Source organism: Acanthochromis polyacanthus, chromosome 3 (genome assembly GCF_021347895.1).
Source record: "Acanthochromis polyacanthus isolate Apoly-LR-REF ecotype Palm Island chromosome 3, KAUST_Apoly_ChrSc, whole genome shotgun sequence".
Taxonomy (NCBI): domain Eukaryota; kingdom Metazoa; phylum Chordata; class Actinopteri; family Pomacentridae; genus Acanthochromis; species Acanthochromis polyacanthus.
The window spans coordinates 18,667,980-18,684,530 of NC_067115.1; the positions used below are offsets into that span (position 1 = coordinate 18,667,980).

The 16,551-nt window shown below is 42.0% G+C and overlaps 1 protein-coding gene across 9 annotated transcripts in view; it reads left to right on the top strand.

Moving 5' to 3' along the window:
• Nucleotides 1–16,551, top strand: part of LOC110958760 (nucleosome-remodeling factor subunit BPTF) — a 52,545-nt gene that overhangs the window by 15,131 nt on the left and 20,863 nt on the right. For 4 of the 9 annotated variants that reach the window (XM_022205437.2, XM_022205439.2, XM_022205442.2 and 1 more), the window contains 15 exons: nt 896–1,078; nt 1,392–1,567; nt 1,807–1,986; nt 2,607–2,788; nt 3,026–3,157; nt 3,913–4,042; nt 4,703–4,838; nt 5,246–5,542; nt 5,758–7,849; nt 9,822–9,946; nt 10,455–10,607; nt 10,976–11,126; nt 12,453–12,492; nt 12,714–12,939; nt 13,141–13,290. In XM_022205437.2, coding sequence (XP_022061129.2) covers nt 896–1,078; nt 1,392–1,567; nt 1,807–1,986; nt 2,607–2,788; nt 3,026–3,157; nt 3,913–4,042; nt 4,703–4,838; nt 5,246–5,542; nt 5,758–7,849; nt 9,822–9,946; nt 10,455–10,607; nt 10,976–11,126; nt 12,453–12,492; nt 12,714–12,939; nt 13,141–13,290 — 4,353 coding nt within the window. The remainder of the gene's footprint in view (nt 1–895; nt 1,079–1,391; nt 1,568–1,806; nt 1,987–2,606; nt 2,789–3,025; nt 3,158–3,912; nt 4,043–4,702; nt 4,839–5,245; nt 5,543–5,757; nt 7,850–9,821; nt 9,947–10,454; nt 10,608–10,975; nt 11,127–12,452; nt 12,493–12,713; nt 12,940–13,140; nt 13,291–16,551) is intronic. The other 5 variants (XM_051945248.1, XM_051945250.1, XM_022205438.2 and 2 more) reach the window with 4 other exon arrangements.

A 16,551-nucleotide genomic window follows, 5' to 3' on the forward strand; every position in this document is an offset into this window, starting at 1 on the left:
TCTGCAGCTTCACGGGGGGCTATTGAATCTCATGCTCCTGGCATCGCTAGCGACTTGTTTGCTCCACTATAAACCCCCAGTGCTTTGGTGTTCCTCTTGATCACTTCTCTGCCTGGCTTTTTGCATGTGGCGCTCACTGCATCTGCTGGCTTTTGTGTTCAGTTGTCCAGTTATTATGTCTTGAATTTTGGTTTTGGGCTTGAAACCGTTCCAGTCGTTCTGCACTTCCAATCTCACTTCTTTGCACTGTCTTCAACTCTAAAGAGGTGAGAAGCTGCTTGCGTTGGGTTGGTTTGTAATCACACAGCAGTCGAATCAATCAGCATGACTAGAACCAAGCGTCCAACAGCTGGGGACACTGTTCACACTGTTCACATTTCCTGCAGCAGTCATTCTTGCACAAAGCTTTTCTGCAGGTGCTTGCTTGCAATTCAGGCCTGTGATTAAATGCTGTTGACTGTTTAGGCATTGCTTCTGATGGGTAAAATGTTTAGCGTTGCGTTCACATGTTGGATGTTTTAAAATTTGCAGAGCTTCACTATTTGTTGTTTTGGTCATGTATGCACAAGCCTGGTTGGAGCCTTGTCTTGCCTGCGATTGTTGCTCATTGCTTTCAAGTGACCCATCCAATCACTCAACTTGGCTGTCTGGTGCATGCATTATGCATTTCTCATCAGCAGAGGGAGCCACAGCCTTAACATTTTTTCAGACTGAGTTTATTGTGTACTGTTTTTGGTTTTCTTGTTAAGTAATTTTCAGTCTGGCCTTAAACATTTGTCTTTCTGGGTAAAGCAGTCCATGCAGGATGTCTCCAGTGACAGCTGATGACAGGAAGGACATCTCAGTTAAGACATGCCAGCCTAACAGTGCTATTTACATTTTTCTCTCCGTGTAGCAGAAAACTCAGATTCTGTCCCTGTCAGTGGAGATGGCGTCCCCAGCCTAAGCCAACCCTCCCAGCCCAGTGAGGAGAACAGTAATGGCAGCACAGGGACTGGTGCCCCTCCCAGAGTCCCTGAACCCCCAGACTTGGCTGACAAGTCCTCCCAGTCATCCATGGCGAGCTTTGATGACGCAGGTCTGACAAAACAGCAAATCATGATTACATCTTGGGAAGTTGTATGATCGTAGCTCTCTTCTTCAGCAGTTTATATTTTATTGTTATACTGATGAAAGCTAACTTTACAAATCAAAAGCTGTCGTCTATACTGTGCAAATCAGCGACATGTAACATCCTTAGTAGGCCTTAAAGCAGACTAGTACTGCATTTAAAAGTTAGATTTTCTCAGTCATTCTTTCACTAATCTCTGTACATCACCTTAGTTGAAGTTGAATTTAATGCCATGTGTGGTTTCCTCTGTGCTTGACTGAACTTGGCATTCCATTTCCAGGAGACAGTAAAGACTCAGCCAACGGTGACGCGGCAGGTCTCGGCAGTAAGAAGTCTTCTGCAACTCGCATGGTGACCCGACTGAGGAACCCAGACAGCAAGCTGAGCCAGCTGAAAAACCAGCAGGTTGCAGCTGCTGTTCACGAAGCCAACAGGGGCTTCAAGGAGGGCAAAGAGGTAAGAAATGATTTTGTTCTCTAAGGTAAAATCTGAAAAATATGTGTCCACTGTTTATCACCAGCGCTGTAGATTTAACTGACTATCCTCTGACCCCTCAACATATATTCAAACTACCTTCTCACTCAAAGAAACGGTGTCCAGATGCATGTTTATAAAGTAGTACCTGTAGCTCATTTACGTTTGCAGTGACACACGTTTCCGTTCAGAGCAAGAAATTCTTATGCTTTTTTTCATAGGTACTGGTAGTAAATGCACAAGGTGACATCACCCGTGTCAGCACACGCAGCAGCAAGGAGGTGGTCATGAAGGGGACCCTTTGCCAATACTTCAAGCTTGGTCAGGAGGGCAAGTATCGCGTCTATCATAACCAGTACAGTTCCAATGCCCTGGCCCTCAACAAGCACCAGCACAGAGAGGTAAGTAGCATAATGCATTGCTGATTCGACCATTTGAATGTTCATTATAATACTAATTAATATACATTAGCAGTCAAAAGTTTGGACACACCTTCTCATTCAGTGATTTTTATTTAGTTATTTTATACATTGTAGATGAATGAAGTCATCAAAACTATAAAAGAATATATATGGAATTATGTTGTAAAGAAAGAAGTGTTTATTTCAGTATTAATCTACAATGTAGAAAGTAATACAAATGAAAAAAAAGCATTGAATGAGAAGGTGTGTCCCAACTTTTGACCGGTAGCGCACTCATTATCAATATATAAATGCAACTATTGACATGAATATGTCTATCTGTCATGAAATACTGCCTGCATGGTGACTGAGTAGACTTTTCTCGAATTTTTTATTTCTTCCCATAATTGCAAAGTTTTTTTCTGTTATAACAAAGACATCCAAGTCAGATTAAAAGTGATTTACAGTTGTATATTTCTGTGTGTGTGTCTGATTACCAGGACAAGCTTTGGTCCTCATGTGTAGTAGTGTGGACCTGGTATTGGGCAGATATTGCATGGGGCAGGTCGTAGTGAAACATCCCTTGTCTTTCTGATGACTAATTGTTTGTTTTTCATCAGGACCATGATAAGAGGCGGCATCTCTCCCACAAGTTCTGCATGACACCAGCAGGAGAATTTAAGTGGAACGGGTCTATTCATGGCTCTAAGGTTTTGACCATCTCAACATTGAGACTCACCATCATCCAGCTGGAGAACAATGTTCCAGCACCTTTCATGCACCCGAACTGGGCGTCACACAGGTAGACATAGATGCTCATGGACCTCACATAGACACACGAGCTGTTCAGTGCATTTTGGTTTTAGTGCTTTAGTTTGACACCAAGGTTCAGTAAATTTGTCTGCAGACATGAATACAATGACAGAACTGTCGCTGTTTTACCAAAATTTAAAGCAAGCCATGACCTATCCTAAATATGAAAGCACCGGTAGTAAAAAGTGGTTGAAGTATGTGAAAATTATTTTTCTTTGTTTCGTAGGACCAACTGGATCAAAGCAGTGCAGATGTGCAGTAAGGCCAGAGAGTTTGCACTGGCTCTGGCCATCCTGGAGTGTGCCATCAAACCTGTGGCTATGCTGCCTGTCTGGAAAGACTCTCTGGGACATACCAGGTACATAAATACCATACTTGTAGGTATGTGCAGTACACACTATCTATGTGTATGAATGTGCACTTTTGCCCACTGATATAATTTCCCAAAACACAGACAGATTCAGTTTAAATGTAAGACATTCAAATACTTGAGAAAAATCAAACAAGCTTTCAGTGCATGTACATGGGATGTGCGCCCAGTTTAGCAGGCAGAGCCGATCATAACCAGATCAGATCAAAAGGCCCACCCTGGCTGTGAGGCATAATATTTAGACTGCAAGCCCACCACCAGCACCACCCACCCCAGCCTCTACTACTGCTTCAGCACCACAAGGCCCCTTTAAAGAGGTGATTGTCCACGATTTCACAGGGGTAGGACCAGAATGTGTGTATGTATTTGCCTGAACTATGAACAGGAGAGACTTGCCTTTCAACAACTCGTATTACAAGTGTGTATGTGAGTGTTTCTTGGAACGGTTCCAAGAGCAGCTGTCATCTTCTCATCTTTAATTAGGGCTTTGATCATTCTTCTACATTACTGCAGAAGCTGCCTAAATGTTTATTTACATGTAGTAACATGAAAAATGATTATTGATATAAAATGCATCTGAATGGTTAAACGTTTGTCATAAACTAACTCACTTCATGTAAGCAAAGAAAACAGATTCTGCTTTATTCTACTAGTTTTAGCATAACCATACTGACATATATAATTTTAGAGCTGCTGACTAAAGTGATTGACAGTTCTAAGGTGAATACATTTTTTCAATTTAGGTTAAACCGGATGACATCCATGGAGCGTGAGGAGAAAGAGAAAGTGAAGAAGAGGGAAAAGAAGCTGGAGGATGAGGAGACGTTGCAACAAGCCACCTGGGTCAAATACACCTTTCCAATTAAACACCAGGTAAGTCATACACATACCCACAAGTTACAGCTTTTTATGTGATTATTTAAAAGTTGCAATAAGATTGATTTAATTTAGACGCACACAAGGAGCGCTCTCTTACCTTCTAATACACTTTTCGCACATCGGATCAAATTGAATCACCCTCACTGTGTCTTTGTATTTATTACTAGCCATGAAGCGTATGTTATCATGTCTCCTAAATTTGACACTAAATGTTCACAGATGAGCATTAGTACTGATTTCCAGTGTTGATTTGTTAAGATAGCATCCTAACTGTTCCACTCATGATGAGATAACAGTAGTAATGTTTCAGTGTAGTCTCCGCCCACATTGAGACTTAATGTCTGGAAAACTGAGTCACTGCAGTGGGAACCAGTTGTGTGTATGTTGTGGATATGTGCATGAGTGACCATCAAGGGCTCTTTGATGCAGCAAGTTCAGCTCTGCTGTGAGTCATTTCCCTCAGCAAATGAAGCTCAATTAGTGATCACTAAGTGAATAACCTCTAAACTTTTAAACTCCTTATATGGTCACTCTCTCATTTTCCCACCACTTTTTTCTGTCTCGTCCAATTTACTTTACTCCATTTTAATTTTTTGTTTCATTTTTTATCCCTTTTGTCCTCATTTCTTGTCTACTTTCTTGTTTTATGCGAAGGTGTGGAAGCAGAAAGGAGAGGAGTATCGTGTTACGGGCTATGGGGGCTGGAGCTGGATTAGTAAGACTTATGTGCAGCGGTTTGTCCCCAGGCTTCCCGGCAACACCAACGCCAACTACCGCAAAGAACTGGAAGGTCTGGAACTTGAGATTTTGGGGCTGAAAGTGTGGTTTATAGTTATTTGGAGTTAAAGTTTCTTTGGCTTTTATTTGTATGTCGTTCACTTATTCACAATGTTAATTTTGTGTTGGTTGTGCTACAGGAAATTTAGCCTCTCTTTTGATTTGTGTGTGGAAGTCACTAAGTTTTGTCGTATAATTATGAAAGAGGTATCAAAATAGCACAGAGATTTGTCCCACCTTTGTAGAGTTTTTGCTCAGTTGGCCATCATGACTCAACTTAATCCAAAAAAATAGTTAGAGACCTCACATATTCCCTTTTTTCTGTTATAGTTTATGCTGTCTTTTTTAATTGCGTCTAATTATTTAATTGGTTCAGTAACATAATTGATGGACGTATTGCTCTCATTGTGTTTTCCAAAGATGCTAAACTTGGTAAGAAATGTAACCTGCTGGACTTGAGTCGACGGCCGAGTACAGTCACACCAGAAGCTCAGGAAGCTGCAGCCTTAAGCACTGAGGCAAAAGATCAAGACTCATCTAGTCTCTCCAAGCCCGATCATCTGATGTTAGGTGAGGATTTGGAGTCTAATAACAGGATGGAAGAAGAAAATAAAGAAGAGGTAGATGAAAAAGAAAAGAAGGAGGAATCGTCAGCAGGAGAATTGCTAGCAAAGATGGAAGTGGATCCGACAGACTCACCGTCAGATGAAGAGCAAAGTATGACAGAGTGCGACTTTGTGTCTAATAACATTGTATTTATTTGAATGTTCGATAAGAGTTATCCTTCATTGTTAGTTTTTCAGTATAATCATGAGTATTTATGCTTCCCCAGCTTTCTCCCACATGATTGAAAGACATTGTAATGGAGATTTGATGAAGTGTCTGAGTTTTACGTCCATTTGAATAAGAGTCTGAATTAATTTTCCCTTCAGGGTCCAGTGTTCAGGAGGATAAGGCTTCCCTTAAAGAGGAGCCGACAGAAGACCTTCAGCGGCCCTTTAACTACGATGTCGTAGATGTCAGCAAGGGCTTCCTCACCCGCGTTGCCTACAAGAAGAAGGTCAAGTCCTCTAAGCTGGACAGCCTGCTGGAGCGTCGACTAAAGCAGCACATTATCGAAGAGCGGCAAAGACCGCAGGTGTCGGCCTCCATACCCAAGAGTCCGACACCTGTTTCATCCACTTCAGCCCCTGCTCTGAGCACTCCAGTCCGGCCGCGATCACCGCTCAAGCCCCATGCTCTCACTCAGACACAGCTCGCACTGGGCAACGCTGTGAAAGTGGAGGAGAAATCTTCCACAGCAGAAACTGCAGGACCAGGAGGAGTTAGAGAACAAGAAGCAGAACGAGCGAGTCGGTCTGAGCTCTCTACAACTGCAGATGAGATTGTCTCTCATCTTCCTTCTCCTGTTTCAGACTCCACGCCCAAAGACGGTTGCAATACAGGTACAGGTGAAGAATCTGATTCACCACAAAACCAAACCACCTCTATGCCCCAAGAGTTAGAGGAAAATCTACCAGAAAGGACTATGGGGCCAAAACAAACTGGTTCAGACAGTTTATTGCAAGAGGCTGTCAAACTGCCCAATGTGCAAGAAACAACAGCTGGGGGAATTCATAGCTCTTTAGAGCAACAAATAGCCTGTGTTGCATCAGATGTTACCAAGGCTGCTAGTTTTGAAAATACAGGGCCTGAGGTACCCAGCTTAAAACTGGACACTGTAAAGACATTTTCAAGTGTTTTTGACCAGAACAGCAGTCAGAACACTTCTCCTTCTAAACTTACTCAGCGTAACACAGACACTATAAGCTCAGTGCATTCGGGCACAGAGGAAAATGGCATGGGGCCAGAGGAGAACCAAGAAAATATGCAAGGCACTGGACATGATAGGACCATAGGTGACAGTACTCCTGAGCCAGATTCTCCTCTTCCTCAGGTAAATGGTAATGATGGCTTGGGGATTGAAAGCGTATTGAGTAACTCTGTAATGAGCTCAAGTAATGGTGTGCTCACCGACAAGCCCCAGCCCAACGTGAACAGGATTGGTAAGGTTGAACAAGGGCTGGTTGCCTCATTGAAAGACGGCACACAGCAAAAGCCTTTAGTAAATGGAGATTTGGCCTCTATAAATGACTGTACAGAAGCTCGGGAAAAAGAACCTAGTCCAGTTTCTAGGGTAGAGGACAAGATAACGTTGTTCGACCAGGACTACAAACCGCCACTGAAGATCACGAGGCTGGAAAACAACATAGACACACAGCACAACAGCACATCAGCCTTTCAGTCTGTGGAGATCAAACCCAGTTCTGGGGTCAAGATCATTAGGATGGCCCCGTCGCCTATACCTTCTGCAGAAGAGTCCAGTCTGAGTGACGACTTTGCAGAGGAGAATAGTAACAGCGGGATGACAGAACCACTCAAAACCATTGTCACCCAGGTAACCACCACCTCCACCACCACCACAACGACGGTAGTTTCCACTGAAATGAGGATAGCCAAAGGGCCATCGAAAACATCTGGAGATTTAACAGTGTCTGCGCTGTCGACAACAGAGAGCAGCGCAGTGTCCACTCTTACCACCATGACCAAAACAACTGTGACCAAAATCTGTTCATCTGGGCTCGATGGACTGTCAGAAGACAGCCAGAGTGAAATCGCCTCGCAAGAACAGAAAACAACGCTTTCAGCCTCTATCAGTGAGTCAACAACTGACACCAGTGGTAGAACCTCAGCGTCTTCTGTCACTGTGAGCCAGGAGGACTATTCGTCAACGAAGGGCCGAGTGCGGCTCCTCAAGTTCTCCCGCACCAAGAAGATGCGTTCGGACACAGCACTTCCTTCTTACCGCAAGTTTGTCACCAAGAGCAGCCGGAAGAGCATTTTTGTGCTGCCACATGACGACTTGAAGGTGCTGGCGAGGCGAGGGGGTTTCCGCGAGGTGCCGGTGTTCAGTTATAATGCCAAACCGGCACTGGATATATGGCCGTATCCTTCACCCAGGCCCACATTTGGCATCACCTGGAGGTAAGCTGGCTCCCTCGGTTAATCTTTCGTACATGCTTTCACTGCTTCTGGTTCCAATGTGTTGTTGAAGAGACGTACTGACCATGTAGCTAACACACATGTCACTTTGTGCAAATATATGAAAACATTACAGACTTTTGACTGTGAGACTCAAACGTGACATCACCATGACAACACCACATATTCAAATGGAGGAGATAAATTTGAATGCAGAAAGTCCAAATGCAAGTCGTGATGCATTTTAGATAAAGCCTGATGGTTTTAGTTGTTGACAGTCGGACTAAAAATCTGCAGACCAGCTCTTTTATTCAAACAAAGACTGTAATTTACTTGCACCATTATTTTAACAAATGACCACTCTGGGGTAATATATTTCAAAACAGATTTTAATCGCAGGACTTTCATTGACTGGTTGATTTATATGTTGGAGAAGAGCCACCAGTCAGTGAAAGTGTATCCCATGAAATGACAATCAAATTATATATGGCTGCGAAACATCATAATACCACCAGGAGTCCACATTTACTGTATTTTCAGCTTTACTCCAGGCTACCTGCTTATTGACAGCAGCTGATAGGACAGTTCTTTCTAGTGATGGTGCAAGTGTTAGTCTTACAGTTTTACTAAACTTCTGTTCTTCCGGCCTTGAAAAAAAATCTAACAGAGCAACTAGTTGTTTTTTGTTTTTTTTTTTGTACAAAACAATGTATTTTTTAACACATAAGTTAAAACTGATAAAATTATAATATGTCACGAATCTTCTTGAAGCATTAATCTCGAGTTAATTAACTGATAAAAAACAGTCATGCTGTCTCTAACTGCACTTAAGTTCAAGAACAAATAATTCATAGTCCGGTAAGGAGTGTGACATTATACACAAGAATGTGTGTAATTTTGTGGTAGTGACGTCTGTTTTTTTTTTTTTTATTGCGACTCACTTATTCAACAGATATAGTTTGAAAAGAACATTTGTGAAATTTAGAGAAAAAAACAAACAAACATAGGGTCAAGGCCAACAATATTTTCCTTTATCGTTCACATTTAAATCTTCTCCTGGTTTTGTCAGAGCGCCATGTCCTGTTGATTTATTGTCCATTATGTCTTCTCCCTTCCTGTCTGTCATTGGCGGCTTTGGCCCCGAATGATGCTGTAGCTGAGTCTGGTGTCACGCAGCGACCTCTGGTTATTTTGACCAGACCTCAGAGTTCCGAAGCAGACATGAATCATCGGGTGGTCAGAGAGGTGTCACGATGTTCACTTCGTGCGCTGACCAAGCCCTTCAACCGAGGCGTGTTTTTCTGCCTGTGGTTACACATGGTTAAAGGAATATCCAACAAACCCTAAACACACACACGTATTCTGATGATGATCGTGTTCAAGATGTTTTAAATACCCTGTCCATGTGCCAAGTTCATTGTCAGAACAGCAGGACTGGCCGTAATGATGCAGGAAGGAGTATTTCTTGTTGAGGAGCTTTTACTTATTGATGAATGGCATCCTCCACTGAGAACAGTCTTAAGTTGTTTATTAAATTTAAAATGAAATATGCATAATCTTCCACTTTGAACTTTGTGAATTAAAACTGTAGTTTAACCGCCTTCATGTGTTTTTTTTAAGTCAGAGATAATATCGGAACCACAGCAATGTTGGGGCATATAAAACAATTAGTTATGGATCTAGTTTTTCCTGTTTCTTTCATGAAAATGGGCATGAAGGACATTGCTAAAAAGAACATTGCTAAAAAAAAAAAATGAATCTGTTTTACTGTCTCTTATGGTTCCAGTGTGTTTTCTGTAACTCTAAGTGCATCGTTAGAGCAGTGGGAAAACGCCAGAAAACTTTCTGTTCATATTCCCGTTTAAAATAATAATTTACATCAAAATGCAGACAGCAGATGTTTCCCGGGGTCCTGGAAAATGTTTACTCACATTTATTGGTGACTAATGAGTGAACTTCTGGGTGTTGCATCAAGGTATCGGCTGCAGACGGTGAAGTCTCTGGCTGGAGTGAGCCTCATGCTGAGGCTGCTGTGGGCCTGTCTGAGGTGGGATGACATGGCCGTCAAACCGTCTGCTGCTGTCGGCACCACACGAACAGGTAGACCCCCTATCCCTCCAAACCATCGAACACTGTTGCCCTTCATTCTGAGAGGAATGGGAACAAATTGCTTCCGTAAGGCTCAAATAGATGCTCTTGAAGAAGTGACAGCTACACCTTTGGCCAAAGACGAGTTTGAGTTTTGATGGTGGTTTTTATTCAGATTTTTGTTCCAAAAGTTCATACTTGGAAATTTATTGTGTGTTTTAAAAAATGTAGTTTATTTTTTATTTCCTATATCTGCTTTGTTTATTATTGATGTTCTAATACATATTGTGGAAAGTCAGTACAGCTGGTGTCTTTCCTAAAACTTATCTGCTCCAACCCAGTCTTCAAAAACTTGCAGCTTATCTCCATTTTATTCACCAAATGGCATCTTTCCATATTTATCAAGGCTTCCCTCCTCAATGCTTAGCTGTCGGTTTCATTTGGGTTTCACTGTTTTTTATGTTGGAGTGCATTTCCTCCATCTTCTCGGACTTTCCTCCTCATCACCATACCAACCCAGCCCTATCCCCACTCATTGCTACAGAGACGTCAGAAACCGAAATCACCACCACCGAGATCATAAAGCGGCGGGATGTGGGACCTTACGGCATTCGCTCAGAGTACTGCATCCGCAAAATCATCTGCCCCCTTGGTGTGCCTGAGACTCCAAAGGGTAAAAATGCACTTTTTATTATTGTAGCAGACAAAGAATTCAAGAGTTGCTTGCATGGAAAGTGTCCTCCATATCAGTCAGAAAAGAGTTATAAGGACTACTTCAACAAAGCCATGATTTAAACTGGGGGAAAATGCACAAATTCAGTCATTCTCTTTTATATCTATCATAATTTTTTGCCCTTTTTTGAAGTGCACTGTTTAAAAAAAACAGCAAGTATTATATTTAGATAAAATAAGCAAGTATTAGATCAACACAAAGTATTAGACAGAAAAATCTAACTGAAGCACAGTCTTTTGCTCTGTCCCTCAGTTGAACAAACATTTCAACTGGGTGCCACTAATTTATTCACCTGTGCAACATTACAGAAACCCACACCCCTCAGAGGAAAGGTCTGCGCTCCAGTGCCTTGCGCCCCAAGAAGCCTGAACCCGCCAAGCAGACGGGTCCAGTGGTGATCGAAACCTGGGTGGCTGAGGAGGAGTTGGACCTCTGGGAGATTAGAGCCTTCGCAGAAAGGTCAGAGGACGCCTGAGAACAGTTTGTAAACATGTCACACAGGGCTTCAGACTAACTTTGTTTCCTAGGAGTGCAGTGACCCCTAATTTCAAATTTTAGGAACGTAACCAGAAAATTTAGGGGCGCGCACCAAAATCGACTTGCAAAATAAATATTCACATTCCCTCTCATTTTCACGGGATTACTGATAAATACTTGCACAATAAATGCAGAAACTGTTTTTTCAATTCACATTTTATTGTGCAGCAGTTGACGCAACATAACAAGAAAAGCACTCGGAGAGCACAGTACTCCACCAAGGCAGCTCAGTTTACGTATCATTTCCGACGGATGAAGTCTTTAATAAAAATGACCTTGTGATGAGCACAGGCATGTGTTATGCATCTCCACGTTATGTATTTATACCAAATCACGTGTAAATTACTCTTATAAAGATCTGTTGATCAGTTCATCAATTTTAGAAAGCCTTTGTTTCGCTAGTGTTAAAATAACCGTTCCCTCCAGGCTTTTATTTTGAAGGCGTATTCTTAATGCTACGGGCTTTTATTTTGTGACCAATTCAGCGCACAGGAAGTGTTTCTCTAAGAAGAGGTTTCTTGACATGATGAAGACGCTGCCGAAAATTCTCCAAGATAAAGATGAAAGAAAACTGTTCTACGCTGTTGCTGTCTAGCAAAGGATGTGTCTAAACTTAGAAGCAGCTGGAATGGAGACAAGAAAAGAGGGAAGGACAGAAAGGTGAATTTGTGTTCAAAATAAGGCTGGACGTAAATGAAGGCTTTGTGAAACATCAGGAGCTTCACCACCCCGTTCTCACCCCGCCTTCTTCTTTGGTGTTCGTCTCCTTTCTTCTTCTTTTGGAGTTAATGTCGGTTGAACCAGCTCATTTGCACATTACTGTGTACTGGGCTAAAGTGTGGAGCAGAAGTGTGTCAGCAACAAAAAATACTCAATAGTAATTTTAAAAGTCGGCAAATTTACTGGTCGCACATGCGCGAGTAGATGAAAAATTTACTCGCACTCGCTCAAATTTTGGTCGCAAAATGCGACAATTTAATCGCAGTCCGGAGCCTTGATATCCTACCGGAAGGTCGGGTTTTATTTTGGAGATGTGGTCGAATATTCTACTTTTGCTTTATCCTTATAAACTTGTGTGAGATAAAATTGAGGCTTTCATAATGATGCTTCATAAAACATATGGGAAAAATTGCTAGGCATTTAAAATGACTAACATTTTTTCTAACGGTTTTACTTTCGAGAAAGTTCTGTTTTTTGACAAAATTCAGAAATGTTAACGTAAAGGGTTCTTTTGTAATTTTATTTTAGGGTGGAAAAAGAGAAAGCTCAAGCAGCAGAGCAGGCCAAGGTGAGTTCACATACATGTTAATTCCTCCAAACTTACTTAAGTGAGCATTTTTTAAAATAATTTGTTGAAGTAAGGTTTTTTTGTTTGAGTAAATATTTGGTTTGCAATAAAACAATAGATAACCCTTTAATTACTACTATTGATGAGGTAAATTGAAACTAACTGGTAATATTACTCATGAATGCATTCCTGTAATGATGTGTTTTTTTTTACTATCTCAGAAACGTCTTGAGCAGAAACCAGGTTCAGTCACAGCTACACCAGCAGGGACTCCTGTAACTCCTGCCGTCACGCCCAAAGTCATTGTCGGTTCGCTGTCGGGCCAGGGCACCCCCAGCACCAAGGTGGTACTGTCCACCAAGATGGGCACCCCCGTCACATTCCAGCAAAACAAGAACTTCCAGCAGTCATTTGCCACCTGGGTCAAGCAGGGTCAAAGCACACAAGGTACATAACAGAACAAGTGTTTAGAGCAGTGGGATCTCACAACGGGTTGTTTGTTTTAACCTAAATTAAAAGACAGATAATGTTCAAGCAAATTTTTATCAAGCTTCTTTTTCATACATTTGATTGGGTTTATTGGAATTACTGATATTATGAAGTTTACAGTAGTGACCCTTCTTTTATTTTGTTTGTTTGCTTTATAAGCAGCGGGCACGGAGACCACCGTGGCCACATCTGGCGGGCACACTTTCCAGATTACAGGAACTTCAGCCTGCGGAAAGGTTGTCACCACCAAGCTGCCGCTGCCAGCCAACAGCAAGATTGTCACGGTCAACGTGCCAACTTCACAAGGAGGTACGCCTGGTTTTTAATAAGTCACACCTCAGAGGGAGACGGAGGGCAGAAATTACGTTTATACAGTGCAGACGTTTCTTCTTTCGTTCCGTGGCCACGTCAGGATGCGCGTATGTTTGTTTTCATTGCTTCACCTCGAGCCCACACCTGAGAGGAGCCTAATTAGATCTGGCTCATTAATTGGATGCCATTGTAAGTAATTTTTTTGTGCCAACCACATGCACAGCAGTTGAGGAGGACTGAGCCCGCCTTCATTCGCTGTGAATGTTGTTTACAGCGAATGAGCTGCTGCAGGCGCAAATATTTTTAACTTTACAAATTAGGCACAAATTTGAGTTTCCTTTTGTCTATGATGGCCATTGTCAGTAAGCCAAGTACACAAATGGATATTTTTTAGTTTTAAAACCACACAATTTAGAAAAACAACTGTAGGACTCAAATTTTACAGAGTTAATCTCTTTTAAACACACAACATACAGCCTTTCTTTCAATCACACATCTGTCGCAGTTTTACCATGGTCATAATAGAGCCATGATTTCCTCTGCAGTCTTCAAATCGCATGCACTTGGTCTGTTAAGATGTCAGATTTATGTTGTCGGTTTGCCCTGTGACACTGCTTTCTAAATGAAAGAATTGGAAGAATTAAAATAAAATGGCTACAGCCAATACTTCTTATAACTGTGGTTGAGTTGTGTAATGTGAAAGCTTTTGCTTGTAGTGATAAACTTGCAGAGATATTATCACCTACTCCAGTTTCCCTGAGCTGTACAGAGCTTTATAGCTTGGTTTCGCTGTCACCGCTTGTTTTTGGCTGAAGCAGGCAGCTGTTTTCAGTGATAAAATAAAAATGAACATTGGACTTGCATTTCTAGACAGACACACAGCTCCACATTGACACTAATGTTGTGCAGCTGGATGCAAATGCACTCAACTGCATCAGCTTAAAAAGTGATTATGTGTCAGTGTTGTGTTTTAAAGCTTGTTGTTGCAGGTTTAATGGAGATTAAAGGTGGTATGTAATTATCTTTTATAGAACAACACAGCATAGAATGGATCAAATGTACCCCATGTTTTATAGCCCAGTATTTGTCCAATGATGACTCTGTAATGCATGAGGTCATGTAAAGCCATGACAGGAGAGCAGAGGATGTGGAAGAGAGAGAGACGGTTAGATAAATGAACACATGCGCGGAAAATGTTAAGTTGACCTCAGTACATTATACTAGTAAATATAATGAACTGTCGTCATTAGTTTGTCTTGTAAACCAAACTTTTTGTTCCATCTGGTTCCAGTTGTCACAGAAAGTAGCCCATCGCTCGCTGTGTTTTGTGCTACTGTAGCAGCCAAGTCTGCAGCAAACCCCATTGTGGTGCCCACTGTGTGCCAACCTCATGAGTCAGCGGCTCAGTTTAGTGCGGCGCACCATGTCTGGTTGTGTCCCGTCGGCATGGAAGTCAAATAGGAAGCTGTTATTTTGGTTGGATGGTTTTAGGGATGGTAGACTTGTGTAGTCTGAGGTTCTAAATCCAGACTGCAGATTCATAATTGTACTATCTTAAGTGCTTTTAGACTTTTCAAAGATGTCAATATTGACGCAGTGAACGATGGATGACCATTTGTTCTGAGCACCACCGGGCCTGTCTGTGGTCCTCTCAAATTATCGAAAGATGGATGTTGCTCACCACTCAGTGAGGAGGCCTGTCACGTCGACACGCTTCATTAAAGCTGCTGACAGCTCTCGTGTGGCTCATATTCCATATTCACAAGACCTATTGCGTGACTGCATACAGTGTGCAGTTGATGTATTTTTGAAAATGAAATGTGACCTTATAAGCTGAAAACTTGCATCAATGAACAACATAGGATTTAAAAAGACTATCAGGTAATGAAAGAACTTGAACAACTGCATCAATATTTCTCCCAACTGACATAGATTTATTTAATTTCTGCCAAATTAACACAAAATTGTGAAAAAGGAAGCAGAAGAAATCCCAGTTTTCAAACAGGATGCAATTATGATGAAAATGACTATAGAAATGCAGTAAAAGCATATATTTTTGCTTCAATAGAACACTGCAACCCCCCAGATAAGGAGAATGATATTCACTGACGCTTACAAAGAAAGTGATTTTTCTTACTTTTGAAGTCACCATGAAGGAGAAACTAAGTTCAGGTGGAGTGTAACCATTTAATGGACATGTGTATTTATCCAGCATGACTGTTGGGTGCCCTGTTTGTTTTGGAAGGGCTTAAGGAAGTTAGGCAGGAAAACAAGTTTACCCTGAGGTCTGCTTCCCAGACAGGTAGCCCTCTATAGTAGGATTCCATTTTTCTTTTTTTCCCCTCCGTCTTTTTGAATCAACGTGTACCTCTCCACTCACCGGAGTCCCAACTCCTCGACCTCTGCAAACAGCCAGTCCATAGAAAAGCATGTTTGATGTGTGTGAGCAGAGCAGCGACTCCCCAGTCTTACGACCGGGCTTCACGTCGCTGTTTGAAGAGGGAAACCCTTGATGTATAGGTTTACCTGCTTGGTTGTGGTTGAGAAACCGCAGCAAGAAGGCAGCAGAAGAAAAAAGAGCCACACTCTCATGGTTTCCATTTCTGCCATCAGCTTCACGTGAGCTCATGAAGGCTGAGAGCCTGACGAACAAATATGAAACGCTCCCTTTGTCGGATTAGAGTTAAGAAGTAGGATGTGAATTCATGTATAATTTATGAGGGGGTTCAGGTATGTTGGGGGAAACCCAACTAAGCTTTCAGGTTGCCTTTGAAGATTTTGTTTACCTGCTCAACTAATATTTACAAGTGCTGTGATCAAAAGCAGCTTCTCCAGCAAACAGAGAAGCCCAAAAATAATGTATTGAGTTGTGTTGATGCACAACTTCTGTACAACTGCGTACTTGTAGAAAACATGCAACCACTGCTTCGCATCAGTAATTGTGTTTGGGATGTTTGAGGATTTTTAATCCACCAAGCCAACAAGCAATCCCACATAATCTACAGTTCAGCTTCTTTGTTCTCCACCTTCAGCTTTATTTCACCACAACCAGCTAACCTTCAAGGCTCATGTGGCCTCAGCTGCTTGGTTGCGTCGATTCGCCCTGTACAGCATTAGTAAGATCAGACCCTTCCTGTCTGAACAAGCAGCACGACTCCTGGTACAGGCTCTCGTAATATCACGCATCGACTACTGCAACACCTTACTGGCAGGCCTCCCTGCGTGCACGGTCAGACCTCTGCAGATGATCCAGAATGC